The 17,502-nt window shown below is 36.2% G+C and overlaps 1 protein-coding gene across 2 annotated transcripts in view; it reads left to right on the top strand.

The window, feature by feature from the left end:
* The window catches only part of BCKDHB (branched chain keto acid dehydrogenase E1 subunit beta), a 110,627-nt gene that overhangs the window by 58,918 nt on the left and 34,207 nt on the right, over window positions 1–17,502 (top strand). The window contains exon 9 of one of the 2 annotated variants that reach the window (XM_053974128.1): window positions 4,799–4,885. The exons of the other annotated variant lie outside the window; for it this stretch is intronic. Within the exon in view, the coding sequence (XP_053830103.1) occupies window positions 4,799–4,885 (87 nt within the window). The remainder of the gene's footprint in view (window positions 1–4,798; window positions 4,886–17,502) is intronic. 2 annotated transcript variants of the gene reach the window in all.

Raw genomic sequence — 17,502 nt, 5'->3', positions numbered from 1 at the left:
AATCTTTTTTTTCTGAGAACATAATTTTCTTCTTAAAAAAATAGCTAGCTTACCATTGTGACAAAATAACAGCTATTTATAAGAAAAGTTTGATAATTTCTCTGAAGGCAGTGTCTGTGTTAGTGAAGCAGCTGGCTACACTGGTAGTTGTGGTGCTGCTATATGTGGAGAGCAGTAGTGTTACATGTGGCTTAGCATCAAACTCATTTTGGTTGGCTGCTTTCTCCTAAATAAGGGCAGAACATGTTACTGGTAGTGTCAGCACTTGGATTTCAAAGTGCTTGGAAGTGCCAGGCTTGTGTTGTTTTCATCTGTCATCAGTGCCTGTAGGACAGGAGAAAACCTCCAACACATTGAATTGAGAGTTGAACAGAAAAGTGATTATAGAAATTCTTGGATAGAGAGCGCGGTCACGGAGGTTGAAAACAATTTCTTCAACTGCTTCACTATAAAAGCACTGGGCTGCATCTCAGAAAATCTTCAGAGTGCACCCTGAAAGCATTTGTTTTGCAGAGGCATTAGGGGCTTTTTTACATTTCCTTATCAGATTGTGCTGTTAGCCTTTTGCTCTGATGCACCGTCCGTTCTCATTCTTGTGAATGACACCAATGTAAAACAGAAATGACAATTAAATTGAGGTGGAAAAGTATAGTCAGTATTGGTTTCTGTGTTTTGGAGTTTTTTGGGGGGCTAATTTAATAGTTTAAAGCCCTTGAGTCTTTTCTCTAATGACTGGATACAGCAGAGGTGACATTGGTGTGCCATAACCTGGGTCTCTGCTGCCTTCCAGAAGGAGAGAGCACTGCTGAAGCTTTTTCTGTGCAAATCTTGATGTGCCTTCCCTCCCAAAATCTGTCTCTGAAGTGGTGTTTGCTGCATTGCCCATTACCTGATGTTATTGAGCTGCATTTATTTGAACTCTAAATGCTCTTCTGAATATTAGGCTTTGGCTATCCTGAAGATGATCACCTAATCTAAATTAACAGCAACTAATCTTTTGCCATAGATCTAAGAGGTGAAATTAATGTCTTATAGAAGAGCAATGATACCTGCAAATAATCACTAACTATGTCTGCTGTGCCCTGTAGATAGTAGAGCAGCTAGTTTTGAAATTTACACTTTTAATTGAGTAATTATTTTGCTTCCAGGAAGTAAGGTTAAATTTTCATTTGAAGATATAGAAATTAAATGTTAGCTATTCTAGAACACTATGCCAGGCTTTGCTCTAAGCTATGCTGACTGAAATATTTTTTCATGATAATAGATATTTAAAAATTGTGTCTAGATGAATCCCATCTGTTGTTATTGTCTGCTGTTATTACTGTATTGTGCTGTCATATGTAAGATAGAAAAAAACAATATAATAATTAAAATTAGAGAGGGCATACAAAGGCTAATATGTTTGCAATATGTTTGCTAACTGAAAGTATTTATTGGCCAGGAATTTCTTAGTCTGATACCTTATGGATCAGTTTTTCCACAAAAAAGCCAGTACTAAATTAACTGGGGAGAATGATCTGTAAGCTCAGAAGACACTATCAAGAAAGAAGCAGCTATTCAAAAATAATTAGAAATACATGCTCAACAGTTCAGTGTTGAGAACATTTAATAGGTGCTCAAAAGTAAATTTTCATAGTTTGAAAAGTAAGACATTAGTAGTGAGCTGACTCGTAACTGTGTGGCACAGAAAGGCAGTGATAGTGAATGCAGATAGTCTCAAGGTCCTGCAAAGTTGGATTTTGAACCTGTTTTTTAAATATTTCTATCAAACATAAAGAAAACATTATAATTGTTACTGGTAAAAAGAAGTAAGGAACAGCTAAGAAACAGCTAAAACAGTTACTGATAAAGAGAAGATAAGCTCATTAACTGAGCTAAGCTCTGGCACATTCAGTATATCCAAATATGATTTTGTGTCTTGAAATAATAAAGGCACACTATATTTTCATCTTTATTTCAGGAAGCCATTATTTTAGCCTTCTTTCCCACAAGCAGGGAGCTGCAGTTATCACTAAAGGCTGGACTTGTCCTGTTATGCTTTGGCCTAGATCCAAGAGCTGCAGTACTGCAGCTGCAATATCTCTGCATTTTATGGTGTTCTGAAAAAATCTGGAATGCTGGTTCCAGATGGGTGTGCTTCAAGAAAGACATGGAAAACTGGAAATGATTCAGGGTAGGGTTTTAAGAATAATGAAGGAATTGGAAATGTGCTGTTTGCTGAAAGATTTAGAGCTCAGTCTGCCTAATTTAGCAAAATCATGGTTAAGAGACCATTTGATCGCAGTCTTAATGTATTCATTTGGGAGCAGAAATGTGATAATAGATAGTGCCTTCTTCTAGCAAACAAATAAAACACGAAGCAGCAGCTTTGAAGTTAAGTCAGCCAAATTAACTTGGAAATAGGGTGCAAAATTGTAACCAGGAAAGGATATAAAAACTGGAACAATGTACCAATATGTATGACTCATTTAAAAACACTGGAAATACTTAAGGTTGTATATGTTCCTGAAAAACGCACTGTAGGGTTGGTTTGGTTCTAAAAGCACCAAACCTCTGCATGATTTTGTAGCAGAAGTGATACATATAGTGTGTCATGGTAGGGCTGAGAAGTTTGTATGCAATGCTTGGTGATCACAGTTGCTTGTTCACTCTTAACAAGCTCCCACAGACATGGACTTCCTTGAAGCCCGTGGGAATCATATGTAAAAACAAGGATTTCTCACACAGTAGAAGCAGGTTACCAAGAAGAGATTATTTTTCCCTTCCCCCCTGCCTTTTCTTTATTTACATGTATTCAATCTGAGAACAGATGAAATAAAAGTTATTAATTATTTAATATAAAATACATAAAATACTATATTGGATTCAAGAAACTGGAGATGCGAAAATAATTGGAGACTGAGACATAGTGAAGGAACACATTAAAGATCCTTTTCTTTTTCTTCTGCCCAAAACATTAATTATCTCTTTGGGGAGATAATTTACTGGACTGAGGGATTATTGGTCTGACCCTATGTGAATTTTCCCATATGCTAATAGTGTGTGATTATATTCTATTATCCTCTGAGAAACAAAGTCTGTAACTTTAATCACAGCTTGTAATGTATCAAAATTAATGATACATTCAGTTCAAATAATGAACTCTCAGAACAAGTATATGCAAAAGAAACTTTCTTTAAAATAAAGAGGATTAAAAAACCCCCAAACAACGGAACTGAACTTTAACATTGATTAGTTGTATCAGTTTTACTATAGCAACTTGTATGACAGCAACAGATTGTATCAGTTTTAATCATATCAACTTAAAACTGGAGCATACATTTTGTTCATGGAACTGTTGTTCTGATGTACTGGACAGATTTATAGTGCAGTTAATACTGCTGTTCCTTTAGATATGAGTTTCCAGTGCTGGAAAAATACCCCAGAAATCAGCCTATGTAACTGGATTACTTTTCAACTGCTGAAATGACTTTTTCTGTCTTGTTTAGCTCTGAGTGTTTTCAAACCACTTTGTAGTACAGTATATGGAATATGTTCATAGCCTACGAGTTGCCAGTACATCTGTGCATGAGCTGCTTAGAGCCACTGATAGAGTCATTGCTAGAAAAACAAAAGAATTAATAAAATACTTGAATCAGAGAGAAAGCTGCATAATTAGGGCATTGCTTTTATGTGTCCTATTACGTAGGTAACGTGGAGCTGTCTGACTGGTGAGTGTGCTGGTGTAGACATTACATTAAAGATCACAGTATTCAGAAGGTCTGATCTGATAGCAAGCACTCTCTTGGGCTTTTCCACTTGATGGATAATATTAGACCAGTAGTACATTATGTACTTAAATATCAGACTGTAACTGTTCTTGAAAGATTAACATACACAATAATCTGATTTTTTTCTGTTGTACATATCTAGAAGCTTATGAAAGTTTTTTATGAGTCTTTCTATTATAACAAGTTTAAAATGCATATCATGGAAGCAGAGACTTTGCTACCATATTTCTTATTAAAGGCATCTGATAGTATTTGATTCAGGCAATTTAGCATAGTTCCAATAAGCATCAATATATTTGTGTGTGGTGAAGCTTTATATTTCCCATCAGATTAAAAATATTTTGCTTTCATTGTTACCTTTCGCAGTGAACACAGTTTTGTTTTTTTGATCAAAGATGGTTATGTCATCTGTATATATTATGCTATTTATTTAGCTATGAAGTAGATTACATAAAAACTGCACAAACATTGAAATCTAAAATTAGAAAATGGTACTTCTAATTGCCATGTAAATTTTAAATATGCAGCACTAATCCACAGATTTCTTGCTAAAATTTTTATTTAGCAATTTTACTTTCTGAATAGCAGTGGTTCATGACTTTATATAGGATGTATTTGTACAGCAATATCACTGAAGAATTTCTTTGTGTATGCGTATTTTAGTATTTTGAGGACTCAGTTTTTTACTGGCTACTTGTTAAAATCCTTATTCTATATCAGAAATGTTACAGTTTGCATTGATAGGGTAAATTAATATGAAATGGGTTTAAATTTATTCTTGATACTTGCTTAAAATTGAGTGGAAAACGTGAATACTTTTATAGTGAGTATAAAACCATCCTATTAATGACTCAGTTGAGTATTTTAGGATAATTTATTGTTCACTGGAAAAGCAAGAGGGGAAAAGTAGCTGTGTTCTAACACTGTGAACAAAGTCACATATTTCATATATTCCACAAGTAGTACAAGTAAGAAATCACAAGAGCTGTAATTTGATGACATTTTGGGCGTTTGTTTTTTCTTTTCAGTCGGTGGCAAAGACTGGGCGATTGCTGATTAGCCATGAGGCTCCCTTGACAGGAGGATTTGCATCTGAAATCAGTTCCACAGTTCAGGTACACAGGTTGTTTGTTTTTAAGTGATCTGTGTGGATGAATATGTTTCTCTGTAGAAGAAGTGTCGCTTTAGTATTTAACACCACATTAAAAGTTGAGGTTTTATGTTTTTTTAAAATTATTGTCTTTTGCAGTTTTGTGGATGCTTGCTTTTCTTTATCTGAACAGCTGAGAAATCATGTACCTACTAGGCACTGTGCATAGTGTCTGCTAAGCTTGAAATTTAACTTCCACTGCAAAGCAGGGACAATGTGCACTGTGAGATGCAGGGGAAAAAGATCTTCATGTGTAGTCTGGTTTTAATGTTCTTTTTTATTTTTCTCATATGCTTATCCCTTGAGCTTCTTAAAAATACATTCTAGGAATGTTGGAATCAGACACAGAAAAGGCATTCAGCACAGTATAACATCGTGTGACACACGGTGTTCAGAGGCCTCTTGAGAACTTGCAGAAGTTGTTCACGTGTTTGTGGTGACGCTCGTGCACGTGTTGAGCTCGTATGCACAGAACAGCTTGGAAAGGCTGAGATGTGCATCAGTATCAGGTACAGCTGGAGCATTAGGTTTTGGAAGTCCTTTTGAGCTTTCTGATGTGTTTTATACCTGTACCTCCTTGGAAATTTTCCCCTTAACTTTGATTTCTTTCCTGTGCACATCAGTTGTACTGATTTGTATAAACATCTAAATTAAGTGTGTCCATCACTATCTGATGATTCTTTTTTGATTATTTTAGGATAGTTAAATTATAGGACTAGAGTGAAATTGGATTGTAAAATTCACAAAATATAAACTATGTAGGCAGTAATTAAAGCTTGGTAATTATCCTTTTTATGGGAAGGAATAGAGTTATTAGTTCTGGGAGTGTAATTCTGAATTAAATATGCAGAAGGAATCAGAATACTATGTTTCTTTATCTTTGTGGTATAGTTTCTTTTAAAGAGTAGTTGTACTAATGTACTAAGGTACTACTATACTAATGTACTACTACATTACTTTTAATGTAATTATATTAAGGTAAATTAATTTTTTCTACCAAAATGTTTTCTCCATTGAGAACCAAATATTTGGTTTCATGGAGACCTCCTAGCAGCCCTCCAGTATCTGAAGGGAGCTTACAAGGAAGCTGGAGAAGGGCACTTCATCAGGAACTTGAGTGATAAGAAAGAGTCATGCATTCAAACTGAATGAAGGGAAATTCCTGTTAAATATATGGAAGAAATTCTTTACTGTGAAGGTGGTGAGGCACTTGGAACAGGTTTCCCAGAGAAGCTGTGGATGCCCCATCCCTGCAAGTGCTCAAGGCCAGGTTGAATGGAGGAGCTCTGAGCAGCCTGGTCTAGTTGAAGATGTCCCTGCCCGTGGCAGGGAGTTGGAATGAGATGAAGGTCCCTTCCAACCATTCTATGATTCCATGATTTTTCATCCTTCTAAATAATCAGCATTTGACCTCCTTTCTTTAGTAGATAGACCCTGATTAAACTAGGACTAATAAAGCCATAAGGTATTGCCTGCTGTGTGTGTAGGAAATTAATTTTCTTTATAAATTCTCACAAAAATGTGAAATAGACTCAACAAAAAAAAAAAAAAGCCTGTCTTCTAGCATCTTGTATTATTATCAACACTTGAGGAGGAAACTATTCTAAGGTGAGCAGCAAAGTCAAAATCTACCTTATAACAAAGGAAAGCATATGTGGTGGATAAAAAAAGTGAGCTGAAAAAAAAAATCTTATCAGGAAATATCATTGGAAAAATATGGGATGCCCAATATATTGCTAAAATTACAATATGAGTTTTTAGTTCTCTGACCTCCACTGAGAAAGACACTTACCTGATTGATCCTTCTTGAGGTGTTGTTTTTCATGTCTGAGATACATCTGACAAATATCACTTGTTTAGAAAACAAAGTCGAAAGTGCTGTAGTAAAGGGCTATTTATCTCTGTCAGTAGTGAAAGAAAATACTTGTTTTATTATAGTTGCTCATAATTTTATATTTGTCTTTCTTAGAAAACTAGGCTTTCTGTCTTAAGAAATATTGGTGAAAATATGCTCCTCAGAATAAATTTGAATATAACTCTTTGGCATTGCATTTATCTATGACAAGTTTCTTTCATATAAATTGCCTGACTTGACTCTGTGTTATAACCATATGCTCATTACTCTGTATATCCCTTCTTGAAGATTCTATCATCCATACTAAAATTGGATTATATGAGTACTTTAAAGTATTTTGATATGAGTACTTTAAAGATTATACTGCAAAAGAGATTTAAAAAAAAGTTGCAGCTTTTAAAAGAACACTATTGCTTTAGGCATAATAAAGACCTTCCTTTTGTTATTCAGTTAAAAATCTTGATCTCTTAATGATCAGGTTAAGTCTGTATGTCTAATATCACTGTGCTGTAAAAATGAAAACAAAAAGTGAAATTCTCTTTTGCTGGATACAATGCATACTGAGAATGCCAAAAATTGGGGATTGCAGTTGGCTTTAGTTTCTTCTTACACATGGAAGTAATAAGACTTCAATAAAATATGTCCAGTTGGATTAGATGGTTAGTTTCCATATTGTTATTCCATCCTTGCTGTGAGGTCTCATCATAGAAATAAGGTGAATGGAAGTATATAGGCTATTTTAAAAGTTAGTGGTCACATACACTTCATGTGATATACAATTCAAGGAAAAGAGATCAAATGGTAATGATGGCTTTCACTCACGAACTGTAGGAAAAAATACATTGAATACTTTTCTTTTTGCATATGAGAGATTAAAAGCAGCATTTGGAGAGCATGTTAAATCAGATTTGTTGTGTGTTGAGTACAGAATATTTTAAAGGGGCATGTTACTGCACTATGTGGTCATTTACTCTGCTCAGACATAAAACTAAAACCAAGATGGTGTACTCAAAACTCTACATGATACAACTTTGCCCTTTGCTACAATATTTCATATGTGCTTTCAATGGGTATTCTGAAGTGAGCAACAGATACCAGCACAAATTCAATACAGGTACAGTTAAAAGTCCAAGTAGTTTATATTCTGTATAAAAGCTTGCAAAACTGTCATATGCAGCAGAGGAAGTGTTAAACTTGCATAAAGCACGCTTTGAGAAGCATTGGGAGAGAAGCCCACTGACATGTCACTTCCAAAATAATGAAGAATTGTGTGTGGAAATCATCAGTACATTAATCATTTGCAGTACACAGAAACATAAATCCAGTAACTGTGTCCTGTTTAAAAACAAAAATTAAAAAAAAAAAAAAAAAAAAAAAAAAAAAGAGAGAACCAGGCAGGATGGAGACAGCTAGCACAAGGAGTAAGAGACTCTTTGGATTACTTCACAGGGTTGCTGCCTGCCAGCACTGGGAACTTGTTACGGGATGCAGAAGGAAGCATTCTGGAATCATACAAGCCTTGTGAGATGTTTAGAGAAGGAATCAAACCTGGAGAGATGTGGGGGCCAAGGTGGTTTGGGGAAACACAGACATGGGAAAACAGAGAGAGAAGGGGGAAAAAAGGAAGCTTGTATTGTGGCTTCAATAATTTGATGGTTGCTATTTTCTGATAGGGCTGAAATAAATTCAGGGAAGTAGCATATACCCTCTGGCATTGATCCTGCAAGTACAGGAAATGTACATCTCAGGAAGATCTTAGTGGTTTTCTACCCATTCTTTGCAAGTAATGGCTAAATTTTTTAGAAATAGAAAATTACTCTAATAATTTTTAATGTTTTCATTTAAGGTATTTAAATTTTCATTTAGGAATTTTGATTTTTGTGTACATTGATGCCATTCTAGCTGGATACACCATGAAAATATATGCTCTTGTTAAAAGAAAAGAAATGTGTGTGAGTAAAGAAATATGTTAGCTGACCTGGTAAAAGTCATTGCTGTCTATAAAGTAACAAGTCAGTGCATTGTTTTTTGTAGATGGTTGCTCAGATGTATCATTCTTGCAGGAACAGAGCAATTCTGATTTAATTGTGGTTCCTGTCTTTAGCACAGTTTCTTTTCTTACTGCCTGCTAAGTACTTTGTCCTTGCCTGCACAGGGGATGTTGGGTCAGCTACCAAAGAAATGTTCAGGTGAGTGCAGCTCAGTCCTCAAGAGCCCTTCCAGAGGACTCAGCATGCTTCTCACAATTACACAGAAGTTATCAGTCTTCCAGAAGATTGGTATCAATCAGAGGACAGTGCTCAGAAAACTCTGTGAAATAACCTGTTTCTGAGAGTTGAGTTCCATGATCTTATTTTTTCAAATCTTCCGTATCCACAAATTGGATATAACAGTATTTGACTGTTTGATCAGTGGTGCTTTAGATTTCTTCCTCTTGCAGCAAAATAAGGCCCAATCTCCAGTAAGTGGTGTAATTTCCTCCTGGAGTGTGGCATTAGGGAAAATTATTAGATGAGCTGGTTTTGTGAGAAGCATTTCAGGAAAAGTGGGTATATTGTGAAATACCTTTCAAAGATGTAAGAGTTCCACAGCAGTTTTATCCTAAAGCAGGTTACCATAGGAAAAAATGTGCCCATAGAAGTTAAAGAACAAGAAAAACATGTAATGATTTCATCAGTATGAACATTTAAAATAAAATAACCTGGTACTGACTGATGTTAAACAGGAACTGTCTTGAGTAACTATTATTTTACAGAATCCTAATGAAAAAATTTCATCTTTCCAACAAAATGCTTTCAGAATGTTTGTCCCAAATACTTCTTCATACCATTGCTTTGTCTGTCTTTAGAATTTGGGATGTTGAGATATTCCAAACAGTTCCATTATTTCAGTTTTCCATGAGTAGAAGTTAGGATGGCATTTCCCAAGGAAGCTGTAACAGTCCTCTGTGGGTCTCTGTGGTGCTTTGAGGAAGTGAATGCAGTGCAGTACTTAAAAATACCCATGGGACCAGGTTTGTTTCAAATTATGCACCTGTGTTTGTACTTAGTGCCAAAGGAACTAATGAATAACTTTGTCTCCAGGATTGGTTTTGAAGTTATGGTAAATAGCATCAGATTTTGTGCTGGTGCCACTTGAAATCTTATTTTAGTGAACAGGCTGTAAACTGGTATTAAAGTCTGACTTTATTGAAAGCAGTGATTCTGGTGTAATTGTTATTCATTTATAGGTGAATGTTTTCATTCTCACAAGGTGTATTGAAGCAAATTGCCTTTTGAGCTGACCTTTGAGACATAATGGAATGTGTATGTGTTAAGAAGCTGGAGGAGCTTGTGGTACAAATTGTTAGAACTACATAATTATGGAAATGAAGGAAATTTTAATTGTTCTCTATTCAGCTGGAGAAATAATAAAAAGACTCAAATATATTTCCCCAAGTTGATTAGAAAAATAATTGAGGCCAGCCTGGACAGCTTTTCATAGGACACAAACCCTTTTCACTGAGTACCATTTCATAGAATGACTAAAGAAAGAGGCTCTGGACTAAATGTTATATAAATATCCAAGGAAAAGGGTCACTAAAACATGCAGGTACAGCAGTATGGTTGTTCATCTGATGTAAGAAAATGATTACGTCTGAATTGATGTTTTTTAACTTCCTTTGACACAATTACAATACAGTAAATCGCAATTACAATAGGCAGTAAAATTGGAAGAGATAAAATATTGACACAGCGTGGTCCTTCATTTGTTATCCTGTTTAACTTTCACTGTCACTCTTTTGGCACATCTAGCAGCAATTGCAAACTACAATATAAAAGTCTGGTTTTATGGATCACACCATCAGTTCTGACAGTAGGAGTGTGATCTAGAAAATATTGGTATAAAATATAAATAAAAGCTAAAATAAATACAGGCAAATAAATTCCAGGTGGTCATAAATTGTTCAGCAATACAAAAATGAACAGGGATTTGAAGAAAAAGAAAGTCAAAGTATACAGAAATAAGCCATAATGATGAAAACCAATAAGATTATTTCTTAAGTGAGGGATTGAGAGCAGTAAGGGAAATACCAGTGTAAAGTTGCCATTCAGTGACTGGAGACAAAGGTACATGAAAATGTTGCCTGTGTTTATTAGTTGTGACTCTAAACAGTTCAGCAAACTCCCAATTTATGAGGTAGGATGAACTAGAAGAAATTTTTGCTATGCAAGTCTGAAGTCTTGCATAGCACTGAATGTCAGCATGTTTTGTTACACAATGTAGAAGATAAGGGTGAATAGACAAAATGTTACAAATCCAGGGTTTCTCAGAGGAAATGAAGCTTTGTTATTAATCTATTAAAAAAAGGGTTTATGCACTATGAAAAATATTTAAAAAGTAAGATTCAAAATTGATTCTGAAAAGTTCAGTAAAATTGATATTTTAAAAATTCTCTTTCAGATTAGGAATTTGATGTATGAATTTAATGTGGATTGTTTATATTAATTATCAAGCTAAGAATTATTCTTTACGTTAAAAGAACTTTCCAAAGAGCTTGCATATACCAGTAGATATTTAGGATTTTTTTTGTTTGTTTTCTTTTGTAAATAAGAAATTCTGTGCCTTGTACTCCACTGTGTGCCCTGTGGAAGAGCATTGCCCCACAGTGATATAGTGCCTGCACAGTCCTGGGCTTGTGAGCCCAACTGTTGGGATTTGGTGGTTGTGTTTGTCAGGCAGAGATGGCATTTTCCTGAACCTCTGTCACATTTAAAAGAGAACCAAAATTTAGCAAGCAATGCCTCTTCACAGGGTGGTGCCTGGAACTTTCTTCACACTAAGTCGTTGAGGCCAAAATTGTTTTGGAAGTTACACAGAAGTCTCTTATTATAGTTTAGATCACTGCATGGAAGTGTCTTAATTTTCATTTGTCTTATGTTCTGATACCTATACCCATACAGATGTCTTGGTTAATAACTAAGAAATGCAGTAGAAAATGTGAGAAATTCAGAGGATGTTTTTTTTGATGTTATCATCTCATAAAGTCCAATTTACCCATAAAGCTTTATGCATATGTATTTAATTTTAGTGAACATAAGGAAGAACAAATTCTACAATTAAACCAGCAAATTATTATAGTAGTGGCATATGTTATCAGTTCAGCTACAAAGGACTGTTGTGTTATCTCTAGGCTGGAATAAATTCAATACTGAGCAGAGAAAAGTGATTTAATGAATTGATATAGCCAAATATTGAACAGGACTCAGTATTCTGTACTGTGCAAACGTTTCTTAAAACAAGCACACACACCCCCATATCCTAAAACAACATTCAACATTGGGAAATGAAGTGCTCAAAAATGGTGGTGGATTTTCATAAAATCAGCCCCAGAATACACTCTGTAAAGGTGTAAACATTGAGTGTTTACATGTCCAGTTAGTCCAGTCTCTATACATAACAAATATCAAAATGTCTTATTCATCTGCAGCTTAGCTTGAAGTGTCTTCAGCTTCTGTGGAGCACTTCATGAAGAGTCCACGCAAGAGTGGGCATATGGGCTAAGAGTAGTCACAGCCATGAGGTTGCTTGTGCACGCTGGCTCCCCTTGGCTTTGGGCACGGTGTCATTCCATGTGTGAGAGAGGACATGAACCAGTGCCCTGCCTTCAGGTGGTGTTCCAGTCAGCCACGTCCTTCTGATAGTAAATCCTTAAACCTTGCTCGAATCCCACTGCCACTGATTTGCACATGGATTTCTACACTATGTGATTGTGCCCCATCTACTTGGCTTTGGGTCTGCTCTGTCTAAAAAATATGGGTTGGGGTAAGCTTTTCCCATGTGCTATGGGGCTAAAGCTGTTTCTTTATGTGAAAAATGAGGCAGGAGCCTGGCAGTTTTCATAGGCACTGGAAGGAGAGGAGAACAGTAAGTGCTGCCTCAGTAAAAGCCTTCTGTAAGTGAGAGAGCAAGTCCAGCAGTAAGGTTTTGAGGGACTGTTCCCAGTGTACGTGGATAAATGCCCTCTCTTTTGGAGTGTGCAGCACATGCCAGCTTTGCTGCTGCAGGACCAGAGTTCACAGATGGAAAGGATGGGTTGGTTGGAGGAAAGGTGTGTGTCCATGAACACCTCACCATGGATAGAACAGAGAAAGCTCAAGCCAGTGTTCAGCTTGTGACTGCCTGCTTCTCCAGGCTGACAGTTATGGGAGGCAAAACCCTGCAAGATAGGCACTTCTAACAAAAGCATTCAACTGAAAAAAGAGCATTTTAAAAACTTAGGGTTAAATTGAATGCTTTCTGTGGAGTTACTTATTTTCAAGTAATGTATTGAGCAAAGACTTTGGGGACTGAAACAAAATAACCCTTTCATGTCCCACTTTCAACTACATTGTGTGTTAGGCAGAGGGCAGCATTTCTTCCAGCTGCATCAAACTCTGTTTGTCTTCTCCTGTCAGAACTGATTTTCCTTGCATTGGTGGGGTACAGAAGTGTGCAACCAAGTATTTTTATTTTTAAGTGCAAATTCCTGAAGAGGCACAACTTTATCCCTGGGCAATACAAAATGGTTAATTGGTAGAATATGCTGAAAGTCATTGTGGTTCAGTGAAATCAAAAGTTTTAACTACTGAACAATTCAGTGTTTGAATTATTATTGTTTGAATTGATTATTCACCTTAATCACTCAAGTGTAGAGTATAAACTGTTCTCTTAGTGTATCCAATGAGGACATTTTTTCCATGTTCTGATATTTAATTTGGCATGCAAATGTTCATATGCCTGAGGCTGAGCTCCAGCATCGTTGTCCTGCTGATACACCCATGTTCATTTGTGATTTATAAATTTAGACAATGTGTTTAGTCTTCCATATGCTAATTCTGAAAAAGACCAAAAGCATGGGCACTGAGGCAGAATTAAAATTTTCTCTTTTCTGTGCACTGCCCTCCATTTGCATTTCCATCTCTCTAGCTATCAGGAATTCTTCTAGTGGAAGGAACCTTATTGTGTTTTTACTTACTCGAAGGTAGAGTTTACATTTCTTTTATGGTAGAGTTTTACATTTAGTTTTAATGCAAACTGTTTTGATTAGAATCATGTTGTGATTCTAACATTTACGTTTCTGATAGATCATGGAGCTGATAGAAATGAAATGGTTTTAATCCACATTGTGAGGAGGGTAAAATACCCTTCTCTGAACTGCACATCCTATGTTTTCTGCTCTGTGATCCAGTGATATTTTTCCTTTTTTTTTTTTTCCCCTCTAATACCATATTGTAGTTCACTGATGCCAGCATTCCAACGGATATGTAAATACAGCTAAAGATGATCTAGGAGAATATCAAAACTATGAACTTCCCTCTTGCAAGTTTGGGTCCCTGATAAGCCTATTACTCAGCAGACCTTTATATTACACCCTGTCAAATCACTGACTCGTTGCTTAATGAAATTTAATATAAATAAAGTTTTTTTAAATTCTGACTCTAGTCTGATAACAGGTGATCTGTGACAGGGCTCTAGGATAAGGCAACTCTGCAAAGCAACTACTAATTCAAGGATATTCAACTTCTCTCCTGCCTGAAAACTGAACAATACTGTGTGTAACTTGCTTTTTTTTGTTTGGCATTATCTTTAATTCCCACTAATTTATGAGTTGCTTTAGAACTACTAGTAAGTGCTTTGAAGGGCAGTTTATGATAGGGAGCCCAGGACTGCCCTGTAAAAGTGTAATAATGACCTTTCTTTCAATTTCCAGTGCCCTGGAGCTGTAAAAAACTTCTTGGGTGTGAAAGTCACTCAACCTTTGGCATAATTTCCCCAAATGCCTCAGTGGGATGCTAGAATCCTTTACTAGCCACAGGTATAGCAACTTAAAATGTACAAAGGCACCCTGGCAAGCCAGGGTAAAGAAAAATGTGGCGTTTTTAAATTGCCCTGTATGTGAGGTTTCTTTCCTTGGACCATACAATCACGATCTTGTCTTATTTACTGAAAAAAATATTTTAATGTGTTGGTTTGGGGCTGTAAAGTGCTGATTCATGCAAGTATATTCTATTTTTTTCCTGGCCTTTCATATTTTGATATGGCTGTTAGAAATGGTCTGGCTAGACTATTAGTTTAGAGCAACAGACAGCAATAGTTCAGAGTAGCATGATTAGAGGAGAGTGACCTGTGGCATATAAAAATCTATGCAGAATAGGGGAAAATTATAGAGCAACACAGAAAAAAACTATCCTTCTATGTTAATGGCTCAGTGAAGTTTTAAAAATAAAAATAAATATGTAAGGAACTTTGCCTTTTTAAATTTTCTTGCAGGTTTAATATAATAATTACATAAAAGGCCTGTAAAACAGTGTTTGTGTATTTATTGATGTTTTATGTACGTTCACAAGATCAAATTATTTCAGTTCTGTGGTGAATGTATTTGTAGGAGGGGATGTAAAAAGAGCCTCTTGAGCTCTTCTGAGCTTCTGTGCTCTTTCAGAGTACTGTAAATTTTATACTGGTGCTGTTGGCTACATTAAGATTTTTAATATAGAAGACAAAATGGAGGGTTTTGCTACCTCAAAAAACTAGTCTAGGAGCTTCTGCTGCTTCCTTGAGAAGGGAACTGCCTGATCTCCCTGGGGTAGATACAGCTTCTCAGTGCCCAGAAGTCAAACCTGGCTTAAAGGCTCAAATCTGGATCTACAGCAGTAGGATAAGTTATGGCAGTGCTAAGTTTCCATGTTATAGGTAGGCACAGAGGAAGAAATTTTCAAATAGTCTTATTTGTCCAGTAGTCCTTTTGAATGTAAATGGGTACGTGTTCATTGCAATCATGGAGGGATCTAGCAGTTACAGTGATGCAATTAAAAAGCTCCAAAAATGATTAAAGCCAGTTAAATGCCTGAATAGCAGATGTAAGCCTGGAGCTAGTTTCCAAGGGAAAAAAAGTTACAGTCAGTTACATGAGAAAAATGACCACACTGGGAGAGAATCTGTGTCCCTCTCTTCCTAGGGTCTTACTTGTGACAAGATCTGTGCTAGAGAAAGCTCTATACTGTAGTGTAACACCAGCAAAAGAGAATGAGCTAAGGTACTCCTAGCTGTGCATATAATTCATATGCTATATATCAGCAGTGCCTGTGATGCTTTTTGTAGTTGTGCCGTTTGCTACCACAGTGGGATTTTGAAAGGCAGCTCTATTGAAAGAGTTATAGCAGTCCTGGCATCTGTCTGCATCCTGTTGGAAATGTTTGTTACTCTTTCCACACTTAGCAGTGATCATGGTGAACAGGAGACAAAGTTCTAGGCACACAAAGCACAAATCCTTCTAATGATACTTATCTCACAAGCAGAAAAGGCTGGTGAAGATTTAATGCTCATTGTGACTGAGGAAGGAAGGGCTGCTTCCTCTTTACCAAATACTGAAGTAATAGTTTTATAAAATACCATTCAAAACTGAAAAAAGTTTCTCAATGAAGAGCCAAATCCATCTTTTATTAATCTACATACAGAAGTTTCTGAAGTTTCTAGAAAAGCTGATTTGTGTAGCTCTAGCTGGAATTGTTCCTCAGATACGTTTGTTTGGAAATAATATTTTGTTCCCTGTCATCACTGAAGAAGTGCCTTTTATCCATGTTCCAGCAAGCGGCATGCTCATCACCCAGCTGTGTTTTGCTGAAGCAGTAAGCATGCAGGAATGACTAACAGTAACTTGGATGTCTAAGGAGTGCAAATGTCTTCTTGAATAGATGTTTGAAGTGGGCACAAAAGTGTTTCACTTTTTCCCTATATCTAGTGAAAACATGCCATTTCTCCTGTACATTTTAAAGAAACTGCTGTCCTACATTTGGAGTAATGCAGATTAGGAAGGAATATAGATAAAATGTGACTTTCTACTCAAAGCAACATTAAAAAAAGACCTGACTCTTCTCCCAGGGAGTGGTAGGCAACACAAGCTGCACAGATTTCAGTCATTATGTGCATACCATATCCTCTCAATCCTCACGTGTCTGTGGCATTATCAACTTGGCTCTGAGTTGCCCACAGTGAAAATGTAGGCCCTGATGATGCAGTCTGTGGAATTAAGATTTCATTCTGAATACCTCTTTTTTTAGTATTCCACTTCTTTTACATGTCAGTGCATGGAGAGGATGGTTTGCCCTGTTTTCTTCTTTAACTGATTGCATATGTGTACAGTTGGAAAGCTCTAGTTCTTTAAAGCAAAGACTCTAGTGCTTTGCTTTTTTGTACCTTCTTCTGTTCAGGCAACAAGGTTAGTTCTGCTGGCCATTGATGAATAATGTTGCAATAAGTAAATAGCTGAAAAGAGCCAAGAAATAATATGCCAAGACTGTGTTCTAATATTACAGTATTAGGAATAATATTGATAGATGTATAAAAAAAGTATATCACTGTACATTCTAGAGAGGAAACATTTCATGGTTTTGCTCTGATTTTGTTGATTTCATCAACATTAGAATCCTATATGGCTTTGTACTTTATATTGCATGAATATCCAGTACTTGCTGTATATTGGGAGACCTAAATGAGTCTGTATAGCAGCCAACTGTAAGAGTAAACTTGTAGCTTGGACACACTTATTTTAAGCTCTATTAGTCAAAATGAAGTACATTTTTTGAGAGAACTCAGTGTTCCTCAACACAATGATTCAGTTCAAAATTGTACCCATGCCACATGAAATGGTAAAAGCAACAGTAAAGAAGGAATCTTCATTATCCAGTCTGTCTTGCCTTGATGGAAGT

Source organism: Vidua macroura, chromosome 3, assembly GCF_024509145.1.
Source record: "Vidua macroura isolate BioBank_ID:100142 chromosome 3, ASM2450914v1, whole genome shotgun sequence".
Taxonomy (NCBI): domain Eukaryota; kingdom Metazoa; phylum Chordata; class Aves; order Passeriformes; family Viduidae; genus Vidua; species Vidua macroura.
The sequence above is the reverse complement of the archived record's forward strand: the minus strand, read 5'-3'. Positions and strand labels throughout refer to the sequence as shown.